Below are 19,734 nucleotides of genomic sequence, written 5' to 3'. Positions count from 1 at the left end.
CAGGGTTAGGAGCTCTAACCGCATGAGCCACCGGGCCAGCCCTCAGTTCTTCAACATTTTTGAAGAGCAGTAATAAAACAGTTAAGATAGGAGAGGCAGTATGAGAGGACTGGGGCCAATTCCTGTGGCTTCCAGTCAACAACTATTAGGGAGGTTTTTCCTTCCACCTTCAATACTATTGTATATGACACGTTAAAAGATTTTAAAGAAAACAACTCATATCCTGTTAGATATTCTCAGTTCTTGATGTTGCATGTTCACCAAAAGCAAGTTTTATGGTAGATATACCTTATTATGACACAACTATAGTCAGACTGCAAAATGCACTTTATCAAGTTTATAATGCCATTTTTATAAAGTGAATTATAGTGTCTTTAAGGCCTGCAATACTCAGAAAACTACACACACCATTCTTAAGGGAGTCATGTTTTAATTTTCAGTCATTTACCTTATATATTTAGTGTGTCGTATTGCATACAATTTACACTTTATCATAGCGAGTGTTAGGACCAGAACTAATAAGAGTGAACACAGAATAGTTTATTAGTCATTGCAATCTGTGCCCATCACCACAGTATGACTCATACGCTAATGCACACAAACAACTGGGCTTGAGGAAACCATTTCTAGTAAGTCCTATTTGACTGCACTGACGATAAAATGGGACCCACACTCTAAATAGTTCTAAAGGTGGGAAGGCCTGGTATTAGCTGTCCCATATTAACTTCCAAGAGACTGTCAGACGAAGAAGTCTCGTCAAAAGCAACCTACTTAAGTATGAACAATGCCCAAACGATGACAACTCAAAATTCTGGATATACTAAGAGAAAACTCTTCCGGCATAGGTGATGCTTAATAATTTTCTCTCTGAAATTAACCAACTTAAGTGGTTTCAGTCACAACACTTAAGGAAAAAACGATGGTTTATGAAAAGCAGGTAGTAACACAAACCTTTATACCACTCTTACCTAGAGATTCAAACAGTTCAATCTCACAAATGTGTTAAAAGCTGTCCCTTTGTCCACAACGGTAGTCAAGCAGCATAAATGAATCCACATTGAATAAAGCAAAGGCTCCTAGAAGTTGTGTTAAGTGCTACAAATTTTTATTTACTAATGGTTTAGGTCATACCTATTTTGAAAATTACATGTCTTTGGTATGTCTTTGTGTTCTCTACTCTCCTTTTCCCTTCTTAGATTGTATTTGTTGCTCTTTGGTCGCCCGATACTTCCATTTTCTCCTTTTATGTTCCTGTTACACCAAACGGCAGCAACCAGGGGTGTAACTGATCACATCCCTAGTATAATCTTTTTCTTATTCTAGGACTTTCCTCATAGGAAAGGAAGACCCAGTTGCAGCCCAAAGACTATTCAGATTTTCCAAGCAAAGTGTGTGCGCAAAAGCGTCTCCTCGCCTTTCATTTTGTTTCCATTTAACTAATAGCGCTGTTGTGCCAAACGCAGATATCGGCTAAGAGCTAGCTTTCCAAAATGGCTTTGCTCCTTTCGAGATGGCATTGGTCTACAAAACGCAATTTATTTCCACTGCAACTCACCCTTCTCTCTACCCGAAATATTACCCACTACACAGACAGCTGAACCTAGAGTAGACAACCGAATCACATCTGCTAAATTCAGTAGAGAGCCGGTATAGCCGTTGGACTATTGTAAAGAGTGAAAAAACACACACACACACAAAAAAACCCGAGGGGCGGGCGTCACACAAGATCCCGTCCTCCCGCCGCCGTTGCAGCCGCGAGCACGCCTCCCCTCCGTGGCCACGCCCCTCGCCGCCACGGCCGTGGCCACGCCCCTCGCCGACCCCCGCCCCGCCGCGGCCACGCCCGACGTGAGGCGCGGGAGCCGCCGGGCCGGGGGCGGGGCCTGCACCCTTCCCCCAACCCCCCCTTCCGCCGGCGGCGGCCTCCGCGCGGGCCTCCCAACCCATATTCCACTCACTTTGTTCTCCGCCTTTGTCCTAGTCCACACCAGCAGGTGGAGCCGCAGTTAAAGTTTCCGAGTCCATTCAGGGAGCGGGAGCCCATCTTGCTCGCCGCCAAGGCCCTCGGTGGAGGAGGAGGGTCAGAGCTCGGGTGCAGCCAATCGCGAGCAACGCTGCTAGTTATCAGAGCAGAATGGGCTGTAGTTTAGTGAAATAGGAAAGCTGCAAAACACTGTGGAGTGTTCCCGTGTAAATAAAAAGAGGAAAAAAAAGTTTCTCAAGTCGCCGCTGCACGACGTCGGGCCGGCGCCGGGGCGGGGGTCTGCGCTCTCCCGGGCGGCCGCGCGCTGGACTTTATTGTGCCGCAACCAGCCCCCGTTCCCATTGTTTGTTTTTTTCAAAATATGGCAAAGGTTCAGGTGAACAATGTAGTGGTGCTGGATAACCCTTCTCCTTTCTACAACCCATTCCAGTTCGAGATCACCTTCGAGTGCATCGAGGACCTGTCTGAAGGTGAGTCGGGCGCCCGCCCGTCGCCGGGCTGTCAGTCGCGGGCTGCAGGCGTTGAAAGTTTCCCGGGCCCGGCCTCGCGCGGGCGGCCGGTGCTGGGCGCCGGGCGGGCTGCGGGCTCCGGGCTCCGCTCTGCGGAGGGAAACTTGAAGTTGATGGACGACGGCGCCGAGGCGCGCGGGGCGTTCAGCCGCAGCCCGGGCGCCTGCCGCGGCTCAACTTGCTAGGAACTTGTTCCAGCAGAGGTAGCCATGTTGTCAGCTTTGTCTGGTGGAGCGGCGGCTCGCGAGACCCGCACTCCCGCCGGCGGAGCCGACCGGGGGTCGCGCCGGGCTGGCCCCGCGCCGCGAACGGCCTCCGCGGTCCCCGCGGGAAGGCTGGGAAGGGGTAAGCCTGTGTGTGGTCGCGCCGGCGAGGTAGCAGCGGAGCCATCTTACCCAGAGTAAAGAAGTGGGCCACCGACCCCGGCGTCACGCCGCCTCCTCTCCGCGGGGGACGAACGCGGCGCCCCGCCTGCCCCCTTTCCTGCCCCCGAGTGGAAAGGCAAATCCATTTTGGGGGCTTACGCTGGAGTCGCCGCACTCTCTCGGGTGGCCATGCCGGCCGCTTTGGGGAGGAGAGCGAGGCTGTCCTCGCGCTGATTTCTGGCTCCCTCGACCAACCAGCAGGGGAGGCGGGCGCAGGCTCGGCGCTCCCCGGGGGCCGGGGGCCGGGGTGCTCCTGGCCGGCGCCGCGGTGCCCGGGGCGCCCGGGATGCTCGCGACGCTCGCGCGCAGGCTCGCCTCGAACAACGCGGACTCCTTCCCTTTGACGACTGAGATCTTCTCTGCCTCTCAGGAACAAAAATACTGTGAAGCTAGAGAGTTACATTTAACCCAAGAGTAGAAATAAATAAAACACTTAATTACCAGGACTTCATTACTGGCTTCTAAATCTGAAAGAACACTTTCTTCACGAACGTATTGAAGTCTAATTAAAATAACTCCACATCCAAACATCCTGAACATAAAACACAAAAGTGGGCTAGGAGATAAAAGGTAAAGACCTAATGGCAATGAAAAAAATTTTACTATTTCTTCTAAGTATGTTTTAAGGTCTTAAAGAAGATAAATAGTTTTAATATGTCCAGTAATAAATATTTAGAAAAGTAAAACTTGTCAAGGTCTAATCTTTGCGACTTTATTAAAATAATCCAGTGCTTCATTTTGGAAATTTGAGGGGGAAAACGTTTAACTTCAGTGGCAATTTTACAACTAAATAGAGGACATAACTTCTTTGAACTTAGAAATCTACTTAGCAAAGTTCATTTAAAATTATTGTGCTAATTAAGTCATGTAAGGCATTTCACTATGAAAATTAGTTTTTAATCTATAAGATGTATTTTACGTAGGGTGTTAATTTTTTAAATTATAAAAATACGCACTCATTGAAATAAACTTTTGAAAGTTGTACAGACATATATAAAGTAAGCCCTCTGTACTCAGTGCCTTCCCCCTCTCACTCCTGTATAAGTAACCATAATTAACACTTTAATCTGCGCTCCTCTATAAAGTTTAAATGGGCATATAAAGCACAGAGCACATATACTGGGGTGCCAAAAAAATGTATACAATGACTCTAGTCAACGTTGCTCAAGCAGTAGTTCCAGTAATCAGAAGTGTCTGGATGCTGATGGGAACCACGTTGAGCACCTTGTAATTGCAGAAGTCGAACATGACTTGTGTTCACCTTTTGTTATGGGTATAGATTATTACAATTTTAATAGTTTTTTTCCTTTCTTAAAATGTGGATACATTTTTTTTGGCACGCTCTGTATCTATACCTTGTAGTGCACATTTTGGAACATGATTCATTTGTTAAAATAATTTCTAAATAGGCCATTGATAATAAAAAAGGGGATTTTTCTTGTTACTCTGAAACCATTTGGTTACTTTCCACTAGCATTACTATAAACATTTCAGCTACCAGAACCATTTTTTTATACCCGTATTTAAGTTTTCCATTTTATTGTCAATTGCATATAAAAATGGGTAAATACAAGAGAAACTATTGATCAATCCATTCCAACACTACAGTGTTTTAGGCATTAGAAGGTCTTCAAATTTCAGGTATTTCTCAAGTGATGCTTTCCATTATAGGAGCCAATTCTGAAGGATGTTACAGGGCTTTGACATTGGATGGTTGAAACCTGCCATTCATGGAAGCAGAACTATGTTCCATTTTAACTGGAATCAATTCATAACCCAGCTGAATCACCTCAGAATTTTTACAATACAAATGTCAAGAAAACACTTCCAATTGTATACTTCACTTCCCAGGGCACCTAGACTGGGCAATTATTTAGTATCTTTTTAGAATTTAAGCTGAGTCATACCAAAGCTGCAAAGGAATCTTTCAAAAAGTTGCCATGTTTGTGTACTCCACCTAGAGGCTGTGTGAATTAAGGAAATTGAGTTAGCAAAGGCTTCTTAGAGGTTCCATACTTTTACACTATTGCAGTTCTTTTAAAAATCTGTTCTTGAAATGAAACTAGAACATACAGTGATACCTCGGTTTTCGAACATATCCATTACGAACATTTTGGTTTATGAATGCCGTAAGCCCAGTTTCGAACACGACTCAGAAGTCGAACATGTCAAGTGGCTTCCGCTGAGTGCAAGATCTTGAGGCCTAGCTGTCGGCTGTTTTCGAACGTTTCAGAACTTGTGGGTTACGTTAGAAAACCGAGGTACCATTGTACTGACGAGAAATTTTCACTTCATAATTTTATCTCAAGTCCCAAGCCAGAGGTTGGCCACCATTTTTCATACTTGAACTTTTCAGTAGCCCCCCAAATATGTTCACTTTGCACTTTAAAAGATGCCCTGTTGGCTTTGCTTCAGAAATAGCCTTTTGGAGTATTTGCTTTTAAGATAATTTAGTTGTTTCTGATATAAGCCTATGTCACAGTGGGTAGGACACCAATCTGCAGATTGAACAGAGTCATTTCTGTCAGTCAAGGGCGATAGAAGACCTTGGGTGTATTTGATCTGATGGTCGGTCACCAAGCCTCCTGTACAACTTTTGATTGACTTTCCTGCTATCTTTTTTAGGGATTTCTGTTTCTCTGCTTCTTTATTGAATGGAGCAATTTAAAAAAAAGTTGATCAATGTCAATAATTAGGCTACACTCAGTTGAATACTTACAGCGTACCAGAATTGAGCATAGTGTTTCATACTTTCAAGCTTAAGGCTTCTAATTCCCAAAGACTATATACTTCACACTAGACCACAGGTCTTCCCAAGTAGTGTAATTAGTTTAAAATTCCCTTGGTGACTTCCCCCACTCCCACTACAAATGGAGATACTTGCAGGCTGGGATTACCATGATCACATGAAACAATTAGTTAACTTTTTAAATAAATAAACTCCTTCAACTGATAACCTGTGTAAAGCATCTGACCCTATCCCTTCTTCCAATACAGGGGCAGGGGAATAAAAGCTAGGTTTAAAAAAAATTAAGAATAAAACAACTGATGCAAATTTATAAATACGTACTGAGTATTTTAAACTCAGTAGTTAAAACAGGCATCCCATAAGCATAAAAATTAAGGTACAGGTGTTCCCTGAGTTACAGCCTAGATTATCTCCTCATGGCCTCTGTGCTCACCCATGCCTCACCCTCCACCCCACAAAATTAACTTCCTTTATTCCACTATTCATTTAAGAGCTAGAAAGGGAAGGATTTATCTTCTTAAATTTTTGCAAAGAGCCCAGGCTTTGGAGTTGCAGAGACATAGCTTGGATTCTGATTCTTTGATTTGCTAGCTGTGTGAATTTGGGTACTTAGCCTCTCAGAGCTTTCACTTTCTTACTTGCATTATAGGTACATTTAAATCCATATGGTAAAGCTGTTGAAGTTTAAACAACAGGTGTGAGGTGGCAAGACAATGCCCAGCACGGAGTAGGTATTTTATAAAAGGTTTATAAATCATGACTATGTGCCTATGTCAGATCATAAACGCCAACATACCAATTAGGAGGCCAAGAGCACTGTATGTTCTACTAGTGGTACAGCTGCATACGAAATGAATAAAGTATTACCTCCATGTGGCAATTCCTAGTCTTTTCCTTACTTGGCTGCTTTAATAGCTTTAACACCCTTCTAAAAACAGTTCTGCCACTTGGATTTTGGGTTACCTACCTAACTTGTGGGCCACTAGTTTTGTAACCTACTTTCGATTGTTCCTCATTTCTCTGACCTCCTATTTGGACAGCCCCAAAGCTCACTCCCTCGGAATCTTACCTATTTTCAAGGCTTCACATGTTGACCATTTCCAGATCTACTCATTATCTCCACTTAGATATCTAGTAGACATCTCAAACTGACCATGTCCAAAACTAACTCCTGATGGTTTCCTTCCCTTCCCCCCTGGAAAACAAAAGTGACTCTTGCTGCCTCTATCTTCAAGATTTACCCAGAATGTGACGGCTTCTCATTCCCGTGGCTACATAATTTCTTGCCTTAATGGTTGAAATATCTTGTTTTTTTCCCTTGCCCTCTTACAGTCTGTACTGAACACAGCAGCCAAAACTATCCTTTTAAAATGAAAGTTGGATCTTGGTCACTCCTCCACTCAACACCCTCCAATGGCTTCCCAGGCCACTCAGTGTAAAAGCCAAGTCTTTATGATGGCCATCAAAACCTTGCATAATCTGACCATGCCACTCACCCCCAATCTCATGATGGGTTCTTTTCCCCTTGCTTGTTCTGCTCCTGCCCTTGCGGACTTGCTTTTTCTTGCCAAGCACAATCACCTCTAGGCCTTTTGTATTTGCTGTTCTTTCTGACTAGATATTCATTTTGCTTATTTCCTCTCTGTAATCTTCATCAACAAAGAGATGATCTAATGAGATGTCAGATGCTGGACCCTGCATCTGGAATTGTGCTGGAAGCTGGAAATAAAATGGTCTAGTCTAGGACAGACCCATGACATAATAGGTCCTCATAAAATAACTACTGACTTAATAAATTAAGTATAAACCTAAAGGAGCTTTTAGTTCAATAAACGACAGTTTTTGAATACGTTATGAATAAGTAGTATCTATACTATTTTTGGTATCTATTTGGGGAACAAAAATATCTCCACAATTACACAAAAATGGCAACACATGGTGGCACTAACTAGATTCTCCACAACTGATCCAGAAACACCCCTGTGGGAGTGTTGGTGTGGTCTCAGTGCAGAGATTCCAAGAGGCAGGACACATAGTGCTAAACACCTTGAGAGGCCCAGGAGGTCTCAGATGATTTGAATTTGTAGAGTTTCTTCCTCCCCCTACTAAAGAAGAGGCTCCATCAAAAGAGCAGTCGTTTTACTCATCTCTGGGTTCTTCTCAAAAAGCACCTTATAACAGTTGCTCAATAAAATCTGAACTATATGTAATGATTGAATTAGACTGTCTTGGGTTACACTTTAGTGTGTCTTACTCCTCTTCGTGCCAGTTCGTATTGTATATACTCTTCTATCAAGTAGTAAAAGGATCCTTGGTTTCCCCTCCCCAATTTAAAGAATGTATGACATGAAGGGACTGTGATCCTTTAATGACCCTTACTTGATGAGCCCCTTACTTCTGAGCCACAGGGAAGTTGGCTAATGATTTTTTCACTCCGGAGCTATTTGATGATTTGGATCTGCGCAACACAGTATGGGGCAGTCCTTCCAAAGTATGTTTAGTACATTAAAATATGACATATGAAGAAGTGGGGGAGGGATTCCATAGCCAAAGAAATTTGGAAAACGCTGGATTAACATTATTGGTCTTTATCAGAACACTTTGCCAGTGTGCTTTATGAATCTTTATGACAAGGTTGAAGCATTTCCCAAGTTTTTTTTTTTTGGGGGGGTGACTGGTGTGTGTGTGTGTGTGTGTGTCCGTCTGTCCCTGCCCAGGGACAGTGTTTCACAAAAGAGCACTTTGAGAAACTGGTACAAAAATGTTAATTTTATAAGGTGCATTTCAGTGCCTTTCTGGATTTTCTGCTACGAGAACCAATTTTAGCAGCAGTAAATGGCTAAGTGGACATTAAAAGGGTCTTTGATGTCATCTCGTAGTGTAATTACTGAATATGAAATATGTTTTGGTTTTTAACCCTAGACTTGGAATGGAAAATTATCTATGTGGGATCTGCAGAAAGTGAAGAATACGATCAAGTTTTAGACTCTGTTTTAGTGGGCCCTGTTCCTGCAGGAAGGCATATGTTTGTATTTCAGGTAAGATTATTCTTGGTAAATATGTATGCCAAATATGTTTATAAACAGACTCCATCCTGTGGTCCTTATCCCTTTCCTTTTGGGTTAAATCACTCTGCTTCTGTTGCATTCACTTTTGATCTGCTTCCATCATGTAATTTTAGGAAGTCTCTGTGCCATAAAGGAACCCCACTTCTTGAATTTGTGTGCAGAAAGATATTAGTGTTATGTCTACTTCAGGGTTTGCACAGCACACAGTAAACCTTATACTGTGTCATGGTACACATGGTTAAATTTAGGCTTTTCCTGTGAATAGTCCCTTAGTATCAGACTTTCAGGCAGTGGCTGTTCAAACGGATTCAAAATACATACTGACTGGTATAGTTAGTAATATGCATCTTCACGTTACGGTTTCAGTCACCAGGAGTGACGATGGTAAAACGAACAACTTTATTTCAGCGTAATGAAGCTAGGTTAACAGGGGTATTAGTAGGTCGAGATCTACTGTGTGATTTTGGGTCACAGGAACTGAAGTCCAAGTTTACTAAAGCATCTAATATACACATTTTATAGAGGATTACTGTTACAAGTCTACTACTTTGTTACTTGGGGGGAAATTCTACTAATACTAATTATGATCTCAGACACCACTGACAGCATTTGAGTCTATGCCAAGACTTCAGACATTGTCTTCTGTATTCAAGTGTTACTTTTTTAAATCAATGTTAATTTGTTATATAAAACTATTCAGTCGATTTCCAATTTTCCATGCTTATTAGAGGGAGATATTTATAATAGTCCAAAGAGTAACTAGCTACAGGTTTTTACAAACTATTACTAATTTTGTTACAAGTACTTCTATACAAGAATCCCGTCAGGTAGGTCCGGTCCCACTGAAGACACTTCATCCAGAGAGAAAATGAACTCTTCCTATCCCTGACTGCCTACTTTCTCACTTCACAGATGGGACCAATTTAAATGAATGCTGTTGGTCAGATAATCCCATTATCCTCAGACATGGGCCAAGAATTACTTAACCTTATGGTACCTTTAGAGCTGCTCCTTTTCCCTTCCCTCAACGGAGAATTCAAAATCTTAGTCTCCTGGCCATAGTGCTTTTTATTAAAAAGTGACAGATAATTTACTGTCTCTAAACAAATGGTTTAAAAAGCTCAAATATATTAATATATTAACTAAAAGGCTCAAATATATTAATTAAAGGTTCTGTTACCCTGAGTTGGGTGAGTGCGAAACCTTGGTGAAAGACATGGGGACCAGAGAAAGAGTGTGTGGGGAAGTAGTGCAGTTACAGACCTGGTTCACATCCTGCTTCACTGCTCCTTAGGCACGTTTGACTTTAGATAGGCTCCCTAACCTCCCTTAGTCACTTCAGTCATCTATAAAATGTGGATAATGTCCCACCTCATAAGAACGTTCTGAGTATTAAATGAGGAATAAGCAAGTACAATGACTGACAAATATTTCTATAATTAGAACTAAATTTTTATTATTCTCTTCGCTTCTTGAAATTGTTATATAAAGAAGCAGTATTTCCTTTGACCAACAAGCTGGGAGAATGCTTACTTCACCGATGATAATTCACGACACACTAAGAAACTTAGTTTAACATGGAGTGATACACCTTTTTATGCTACTATAAAATCTTGCAGATAAATCCCTTGTTTTTGAAACAAAAGCTTTAAAAATCTTTCCTGTGTTTATGTTGTTAAAAATACTGTAAACAAAAAGCTTAGCAGTATTGTAGAAAAAAAATTATTCAAAAATATTTGCTTCTAGTGATTTTTCCAGTGGTTTTACCTTGGTATCAGGGCACATGTTGCCAAAAAGCAGAGGAAGCATATGCCATTTACATATGTTCAGTCTATGTGTTTCACCAAATGTACCATTATCAGCAGGAAGGGATTAAATAGTTTTTGTTTTGTGCTTTTAACTGTCACAGTATTCTCCTGGTCTGCTGTGACTTTGCCGCTCAGAACATGCCTTTCTCATGAGTGTGTCAAAGGCTAGCAGCAGATGTCCAGAATCTATCTGCTGCTACTGGTTGGAATACAAGATCTGTCTATCACTTCTCCAATCTCAATGATCAGAGAGGCTACAGGTTTTTCTACTTGAACTTGCTTAAGCTGAATCCTTTGCCAAACAAACTTGCAAATAGAAACATGCCTAGAATCAATATGCTGAGGGGATGGAAATCAACATGGGGGTCAGTTCACTAGCAGTACTGAACTGCCTCTATTTCCCATCTCTACCCACTTCCAGCTACATTAGAATCCCTGGAAGTAACCTAACAGGTGTACAGGCTCTCTAAGACAAACAACATATTCTCAGGACACACACTGGCGCCATTCTGGTATCTCTTCAAAAAGATCATAAATATCTCCAGGGAAGGAACTGAGTTATGAATGAATTTCAAAATACTACATCTATATATATTGTGTGCCCAGAGCTGTGCCAGACATGAGATTATAAAGAGGAACTGGATGGGACTCCTGCCCAAGATTAAGCTTATAATCACAGGCAAAATTGAAGGATAGATTGTTAAGACATCCATTAGTAGAGGATATGTGTCAAGTAATGAGTACATAAAGAAGATTGCTATTAATGCTACCTTTTGAATTAGAAAGGGCTTCACTAAGGATACATTTGATGCAAACTTCAAAGGATGAATTTTTCAGTATGTTAGGAAAGACCGTTTGGGCCAAGGGAACAGTGGCATGAAAGATTATCACTCCATTTTAAAGAACCTGTGTGTGTTATTCTAGAACAAGAGTATAGAGTTAAAGGGAATATGAATGGAGGTATTGGTTGGAGACAAATTGTGAAGGGCCTTATAAAGAAAGAACTGAGATTTTTATCTCTTAGAAATGGGAGTGGTGATCAGAAATTTTAAAACCTGGTGAAGGAATAGGACTAGATCTGTGCTTGGATAGCTAATGTTGGCAGCAGTGCAAATAATAGGCTAATTTAGTCTGAAAATTATGACTGGAAAAGGTTAGAATCAATAAGAGGATTGATTTAATATTTTACTATATTTTATGAAAGGTTTTATAATTGAGTATAGCATAATCTCTCATAAATGACAACATGCTGTAGCCAGATTTATTTTACTCTAGAAGTTGTGGTGCTTTCAAGTACCCAGGGTCCTTAAATATACTGTGGGGAAACATGAGAACTATATTTTCTGGCTGTAAGTGTCTCAAAAAGGAGCATTTGCTTTCCCAAGAATGATTTTCAAATCTTTGTTGTTGCTGTTCCCTCAATTGATGGTGCACAGGGTAACCAAAACTCCAATCTTCCTTGCAGTTGACAGCCTTTTGTGATGTGTGTTTCTTTTCTTTTTAAATTATTCTAGGCTGATGCCCCTAACCCAGGACTCATTCCAGATGCAGATGCAGTAGGTGTCACAGTTGTGCTAATTACATGCACCTATCGAGGTCAAGAATTTATTAGAGTTGGCTATTATGTAAATAATGAATACACCGAGACAGAATTAAGGGAAAATCCGCCAGTAAAACCAGACTTTTCTAAGGTAACGTTCTGACTATTCCTTTTTCATTACTTTTACTATACAGTTTCAAAACACTTGCCATTTCATAGTAAACCGTGAAAACAGCTTTGAGACAAAGTAAATTTGAAATGGTCCCTGTGTTAACTGGGCAAACTAATCATTGTTCCATCAGCATGGATGACCTCAAACCCTCTGTCCAGATGAATCATCGGTAATTAATATTGGTCAGGCACCTTGAGAGTCTCTGATGGTTTAGGAAATTGAAAGTGCCTCCTGTAAGAAGGCCTTTGTTTATGGCTTTCTGTATGGCATTTCCCATACATCATGATTCTGTTCACTTCAACCTTTAGGACATTTAGATTCATGTTTGTTGTACTGATTATTCAATAATATTTTTGTCTGTAACTCTCCCCAAAATTGTGGGGGTAAATTTTGTTTGTTTTTCACATGAACATTGTTTTCTCAGAACACTTACATGCGTATTTTATCTGTTATTCTTAGAGGTTAAACTGAACATCTTAAATATTTCTGGTGATGGAAAACAGTTTAGCTTCTGAGTGAGAAGCTAAAATCTGTGATTCAGTAGACTCAAAAATACTTAGTACTTTATGATTTCCCATTGGAAACTATAAGTTTAGTAACTGGTGATTTTTGATATTGAACACATTACCTGCCAGACCATGTAAGAAAAATTACGTGGGAGTAAAATGGAATGTATTCCTAAAATAAGGCTAGAATGTCTTTTTATTCTGGTGTAGGACCTTCCAATGATCCAATTAATTAGTTACCTGTATGGCATCTTGAATAGGAAAAAGAAACTAGAATACTGTTTTTAAGCATGAGCCATAAAAATTAAAAGCTAGAAAACCACTAATAATGAGAAATTGTATGTGGGAAATTTTCCTTAAATATTACTGAAGAGATAGCACATCAACCTAAAGAGCATACTAGTTTGTTAAATAAAGCATCCTTACATAGAAGTATTCACCATCAAAAAAGAAGAGATTCTCTCCCTTTTATGAAACAGAAGTATTGAAGAGGTAGATATTTTGTTGGATAGTAAAAAATCTGAATGAATTCCCTCAGATTCTCCATATTTTGTTTCCATTAGGCTACAGTAATTTCTTTGCTACAGCCCTACTCCTTGTTTATTACTTATGTTTAAGGTGCTTTATTTGACTTATTATTACCTTTGTATGTATACGAGCTTAGCCCTTTAGGAGGACTAATTTAAAGAACCATTCTATTAAGCTCCTATTTATAGATGGTGATCTTCCTTCGTATTTACCATTTATATATGTCTCTCTTCCTCTAGCTTCAAAGGAACATTCTGGCATCCAATCCCAGAGTCACAAGATTTCACATTAATTGGGAAGATAACACAGAAAAACTGGAAGATGCAGAGAGCAGTAATCCAAATCTACAATCACTTCTTTCAACAGATGCATTACCTTCAGCATCAAAGGGATGGTCTACGTCAGAAAACTCACTAAATGTCATGTTAGAATCCCACATGGACTGCATGTGACCACCTGCCATCCCTCTAGTACAAATTAAGCTATAAAAACACACAGAACTATTTCCCTGAAATTCCATTAAGTCATAGTCAAGACACAATGTGAAGAATTTGTTTTAAAAACATCCTGTAGAAAGTTTATAAGAAAACCAGTATTTGAGCAAATTGTGGAATATAAATACAACTATTTTTCAGTAACTTTTTTCTCTAATGTGTTATTTTATTTGTTCTGAAACTAATCTGATTAAAACATATATATTATTTTCTTCTCCTCTGATACGTAATTAAAGCACTTAAAAAGAAATATGAATCATTAGACCAGGTTGTAAAGATGTCTTAGCCTCTTGGGACAGTAAGTAACGTTTAGACCACTGTTTTACTGGCCGTCAAAAGAACAAAGTTCACCTCAACTAAAATATTTCTTCCTATAATAATGTTAAACCCCTTTGGTTTAAGGGGTGAATTTACAGTCTTTTTTGGCATGTCCTTAAATAAGGGATTTGAAGTCAACTAGATGCTACCAAGAACTTGAGGTTCTGATTTTCCAGGCCATCTTGAAGCTTCCTATGGCTACTACTAGAGTTCACATAATGTTAAATAGTATTCAGTTTGGTTTCTAAGATAACAACAAATGTGGTTAATTGTTTATAAAGTCTTCTGGCTATGGTTTTTGTTTTTTTGTAACAGTTTAGGACCTCAGAACACTCCTTGAGTCATGCATCATTATTACCCAGTGAACGCAACATGTCAAGAGCAGATACAGACTCCCTGAGTTAACGCAACATGTCAAGAGCAGATACAGACTCCCTGAGTTTAAGAATAGACTATAGTAAATTAGATTTATAAAAATACTATAAACTTAACTCTTTAAAACTGTTTTCATAGATCATTTGTTAGCAGCATTTATATAAAAACAGTAGATTTGGGGAGGTATACATAGCTTTATCATAATAGATAAGTCACTATTTTGGAAACATTTTCACACATATAGTACTCTTCTCCATATTCCCTGACACTCATGCAGAATACAATTAGGCATATTTGTGATGAACATATTCTAAGCTTTTCCAGATAATTCTTTTTAAAGTAATCTTAGAAAGGAATTCATTTAATGGGCCAAAAGGTTCTTTGATGAGAGCTAAGTCCTTCCTCAGAAAGTTTCTTATGCTCCATTAAATTAAGTGTAGAATATTCTCATTACTCTTGCTGCTAAGCAAGACATCAGCCATATGATGCAGAGTTATGCAGTGCCTTCATATCTAAAACTTTTATACTGCACTTTTTAAAGTTTTTATTTTGAGGAAGGGAAAAGGGCATTTGTCTGAATATGGAATATAAGTTGTACATATTTCCTGTCATTCTAAAAAAGTGAATTTGTGATACAAAATTTTGCTAAATGTTAAACTTTGAAATTTAATATACCAGATTAAAATACTGTCCACTAACTAGTTCATAGACTTTAAAAGTAAAATACATCCTACTGTTAAAATTATATGAAGAAAATTTCATTTTTGTCTAATTGCAATTAAAAGAAAATGTTAAAATATTAAAATGACAATAAAAGTAATACTTTCCAACAAAGAGCTCAGTGATTAATATAACAAGAACTAGTATGTGCTTGTTATAAATAAAGCATATATAAGTCAAATTACCAATAATGCAATTCACTGCTGAGTTTTTATTCTAATTATAATACTGGTTTGTATTGACATCTAAGGGTTAGGTTTTTACATCAATTTGTAAACTGACAGCCAATTTTCACAGGCGTTTTATATTTAAAAACTTATTAAAAATTGTTATGGTTCTATAAGACAATCTTTAAAAATAAAAACAGATTTAGAATTCAAACATTAGGAACTGAGAAACTATAGTTCCCCCCCTTCTCCCTTCCCCCCCCCCTTTAGCCTCATTTAAGACTATCTGAATTATAGCTTGAAGGTATAGAACTGTTTTTCCCCTTTCTGATCATAGTAGATAGCTGTGTCCTGAGAAGATAAACGTGCAAATTATATCACAGAAGAGATGGTGAATAGGTTGGAGGGGAAGCAGGATATCATTTGAGCCGAGGAAACATTCAGAAGTCTGAAAAATGGGCATGCATTTGCTCATTTATTACCTTAATAACTTTAGGCATCCACATGTCTTACTCTCTGGTGTTAAGATCTGGGGTTTCTAGCTTTACCAAGACAGTCTATGGCAGCAGTTTTCAAAACTTGAATCAGTGGTTAAAAAAAAAAAAAGTATGACCCCATAACAAGGATGCATTTATATTAACAACTTTCAAGAACATGTACCCTTACAGTTACCTTTACAGTGTGCAGTGTATTCTGGCGTCGTACTGGATTTCATTTTGAAAGTGCTGGTTTTGACTCACAGAATTGACTTTTAGGACTCTAATGGGTTGTGATACATGGTTTGAAGAAAGGCTGGTCTGGCCCTTTTGGTAGATAAGTAGCAACAACTTTTCTCTGGTCCTAAAATTTATATTCCCTCTAGCTGTCTTTTCCCCTCCTGTTTCGATTACAATCTTGGCATTAAAAAAGGGAAAAAGTGCTAATACAGTGAATCAATAGCCATTCACTGTAAAACTGTCCAACTACTCTGAAATTACTAGCTCACAGATAGCTTAGACTCATTTCTTGGCACTCCATATAATTAATTTAGGAAACATTCCACATAATTACTCGGGAAACACCTTTATTGTTTGTTGCTGGTATCATTTTATACAGAGCTCTAGAACACTGGGACATAAGAATTTAAAAATGCATATGAAGTGTTCTTTATGTTCTTGCCTACTTCCCTTCCAGTATACTGAAGCTCATCCACCCCTCTCAATTCACAAATCCTTTCTTGTCAATTCTTAATGTACTACTCAATTATATCACAAGACCTGAGGGATCCTTAGAATGGGGCTCTCATTATGTAGCACCATTAATGGAGCATTTGCTGCTTTGTAAGTATAAAATACAAGCTTCTCGTAAGAAATGTGAGCACAGGCCCTAGACATTAGGCTCCCCTAACAAGTAGCAAATAACATTTGTAAAATGTGTGAAACCAATGACCTATTAAAGAACAAAAGGAGAAATATTTCCCCAATCAAAATGGTGTAAAAATACAATAAAATTGCATCAAAACTTTTTTTTAAAATTTTTTTCTAAAGTCACTTTATAATCGAATTTTGACATTCTATCTGCAAAGGCTTTTAAATGTACTTGTGGGAGAATCATCACAATGTATGAAAATAAAGTTTCACATTGTAGTGATGAAAACAGTTTCCATATACTAAAGAACATTCTACCCAAAAATTTCCCAGAGGAGCTCCTGTTCCTGGTGAGATTTGTGAGCATGAAAATGCTTTAAGCTCAACGCCATCTACCTACTTTTGTAAAGTGAGATTCATTTTTCTCCTATTCATTTCAGTGTTGTGTTTGCTGGGTCTTCATAAACTGCCAGGTGACACATACTTTCTCCTGCACAAGCATGGGTAATCACTTGGAGAATGAGAACATCAAATAGAATCATTCAAAGCTAAGATGCAAAAGGATACATGAGGTAAGTTTTTGGAAAACAAGTGATGGTGGAGCTTCTAAAATATTTTCTTAGAGCTACAAAAGAAATGCTACACATTTCCTTCAGTTTTTGACAGTAACTTGAAAGTTAGCTTGAAATTTTTCCAGTTATAAATGCTTTTCATAAGGAAAAACAACCATTGTGTTAGCTTCTGCAGTAACATTAAATAAATTAAAATTGTCTTGTAAAATACCTGCACTAGTAGATCCAATTCCTGTGGTGAGCACAGATCTCTGTGTAATCTTTGCTGCATATTTGAGGAATTGAGATTTCCCTGTGCCGGGATCTCCAACCAATAAAAGATGAGATTCACCTAGAAAAAAGTAAATAATAGAAAGTTTTAAATCTCCATGAAAAGGCTCATGAACAAGTATAATTAATCAAAAAGAAAACGGTCCACTTGGAATGCCAATACAATTTGTATTTTAGTATATGTGCTGCCGAAGCGAGCACGTATTTTATATATTACTTTTACTTAAGGTCATTTGAAGAAAGATTTAAAAGTTAACTGTCATCATAAATAACAACCTTTAATTTCTGAGTGGGACATTTAATATCTAAATTATTTTAATAGATCCTGTGCTGTTTCCAGATGTTAGGTCTATGTTTAATGTTTTTATAGAAAATTTGGCTTATACAGTTTTTGAGTTTTTTAAATCCATTTCTAAATACCAAACTACTGTGATTAAGTCTTCATACAAGCCATATAAGTATTTTGTTCTATATTTAAGTACTTTTAAAAAATGTGTTTGGGACTTTGTAAGTACTTTATAAATATCACATCATTTATGACTCTAACAGTTAAGTGAAAACATTTTAACTTTATGAAAATTTTAGTTTAATGAAATATCTTAGAGTACTCTTATTTTTCAAATGTAACGCAAATGAACAATAAAAATATACTGAGCTATGCATTTTACTGATCAAACAAGTTTCTTTAGTAATATTTGAGAATTTCATAAATGTATTATTAGGAAACTCTTTTACATTTGGCAGAGTGCCTTGCAAACTAGGTAATGAAAACACAGAATACACATAAACCTTATTATACTTCCTATTCCATACTGTATTGTATGGTTTTAGAGTACCTACAAACAGCCTAATTGACAATAATGTCCTTGTACTCTTATGGTTTAGTCTACTTTATGCCAGATTCAGGTCAGTTAAGTGTGTTAGCTGCAAAAGAGCTTTCTGTCATTTGGACGTAATTACATACTTAGAGTAATCTTTGCTTGAATGCGTGACCTAGAGCAGTACATGGCAGATGGCACATTTGCTACCCACCAGAAGGGGAATCGGCAGGAAGATGACTGACAGCAGCAGTCAGAGAAACACACTGACAGTCACAGATGGACAGATACTGACGTGGAGACATTAAAAAGCACTATTTCTGCTATCTTCCTCTTGAAGAGAGACTGGGGACGCAATGAAAACATGTAGACATGTAAAGATTTTATTTTGTGGCACCCTTCGAGGTGGAAGCAAAACTCATTAAAACTCATTAAAAAACTTAGGATTTCTTTTAGTCTTTGGAATTCTAGAAAGTAGCTCCTGATATGCAGATGTTGGGTTAAGTATTAGTCAGACAACTGTCAACTTTAAAAGATTACATTTGGAAAACAAAGCTCAACAAGCAATTTTTATTCAGGAGAGAAAACTTCTAGCATCTCTCCTTATATGTATTACTACTTCTCAAAATTTTAAATAGATACCAACCTCTGACTCGTGTTCCTGTAGCATCGATCCTTTGAATCCCACCAGCCAGCACCATGGCCACAGCGAGCTTTACTAGATACATCCCAAAAACTTGAGGGCATAAGCTGGCCAATATTTCATTTCTTCCTAGCAAAGGCAGAAAGAGCTGAAGTTACCAACAATTTTCAAGAAATCCTAACTGAAATTTCTCTTCTAGTCCTATTTTCCTATAAACACACTCTACCATCGAAAATGATCAAGAGGACCATTTCCAAATGACTAAAAGGAGTGAGTAATTTAGTTCTGGTCCTAAAAGTCCTTTTCTTACTAATGCTATGAGATGAAAAGTCTGTGTTTTATTCCTGGGTGCTTCGTGCTGATGTTTCTACAAATTTACAGTATACTTCAGAAGGGAAAGAAAAAAATTTCCTTTTCGGCCTCCTCAGTCCAACATTATCTCTTAAACATACCAACAGCTGTACTGTCTGGTGCAGTAATGTCAGTAAAATTACTCCACTGCCTGAATAAAAGGAAGGTGCTCGATCTCAGAAACAATGAATCAGATTGTAGGAGCCAGTAACTTTTAAATAAATACAACAGGTACTCGGAGCTCATGGAGCTTCTACAGAGGTGTAAGAGAAGTAAAAGCAATCCATCCTTGTAAGTTAATTCAGCATTTGCTTTGAGCAATTTGGTAAATTGTTTTAGTTAGAATTAAGTTACTAGGGTATTAATTAAGA

General features: G+C 38.6%; 2 protein-coding genes across 6 annotated transcripts in view; one reads left to right on the top strand and one right to left on the bottom strand.

Moving 5' to 3' along the window:
- MCM9 (minichromosome maintenance 9 homologous recombination repair factor) overlaps positions 1 to 19,734 on the bottom strand; it is a 72,750-nt gene that overhangs the window by 37,688 nt on the left and 15,328 nt on the right. For 3 of the 5 annotated variants that reach the window (XM_081033107.1, XM_081033106.1, XM_081033108.1), the window contains exons 6-7: positions 19,016 to 19,141; positions 17,493 to 17,612 (exon numbers count right to left, since the gene is read on the bottom strand). In XM_081033107.1, the coding sequence (XP_080889233.1) occupies positions 17,493 to 17,612; positions 19,016 to 19,141 (246 nt within the window). Of the gene's footprint in view, positions 1 to 15,395; positions 17,258 to 17,492; positions 17,613 to 19,015; positions 19,142 to 19,734 lie in introns of those variants that run through there. The other 2 variants (XM_081033109.1, XM_081033110.1) reach the window with 1 other exon arrangement.
- ASF1A (anti-silencing function 1A histone chaperone) lies at positions 1,975 to 13,990 on the top strand. The gene is made up of 4 exons (XM_081033153.1): positions 1,975 to 2,454; positions 8,590 to 8,705; positions 12,058 to 12,234; positions 13,529 to 13,990. The coding sequence occupies exons 1-4, from the start codon at positions 2,346 to 2,348 to the stop codon at positions 13,739 to 13,741; spliced, it is 615 nt and encodes a 204-aa protein (XP_080889279.1). The 5' UTR covers positions 1,975 to 2,345; the 3' UTR covers positions 13,742 to 13,990.

The sequence above is a fragment of the Rhinolophus hipposideros genome, assembly GCF_964194185.1.
Source record: "Rhinolophus hipposideros genome assembly, chromosome: 3".
Lineage (NCBI taxonomy): Eukaryota > Metazoa > Chordata > Mammalia > Chiroptera > Rhinolophidae > Rhinolophus > Rhinolophus hipposideros.
This window is presented reverse-complemented; position numbering and strand designations above follow the sequence as displayed.

What these genes read in the sequence shown, in the direction of transcription:
- ASF1A (XM_081033153.1), top strand. Translation starts at nt 2,346, where the DNA reads ATGGCAAAGGTTCAGGTGAACAATGTAGTGGTGCTGGATAACCCTTCT. An exon ending in CATCGAGGACCTGTCTGAAG is followed by an intron (nt 2,455 to 8,589) that starts GTGAGTCGGGCG and finishes TTTTAACCCTAG; the next exon opens with ACTTGGAATGGAAAATTATC. An exon ending in TAAAACCAGACTTTTCTAAG is followed by an intron (nt 12,235 to 13,528) that starts GTAACGTTCTGA and finishes CTCTTCCTCTAG; the next exon opens with CTTCAAAGGAACATTCTGGC.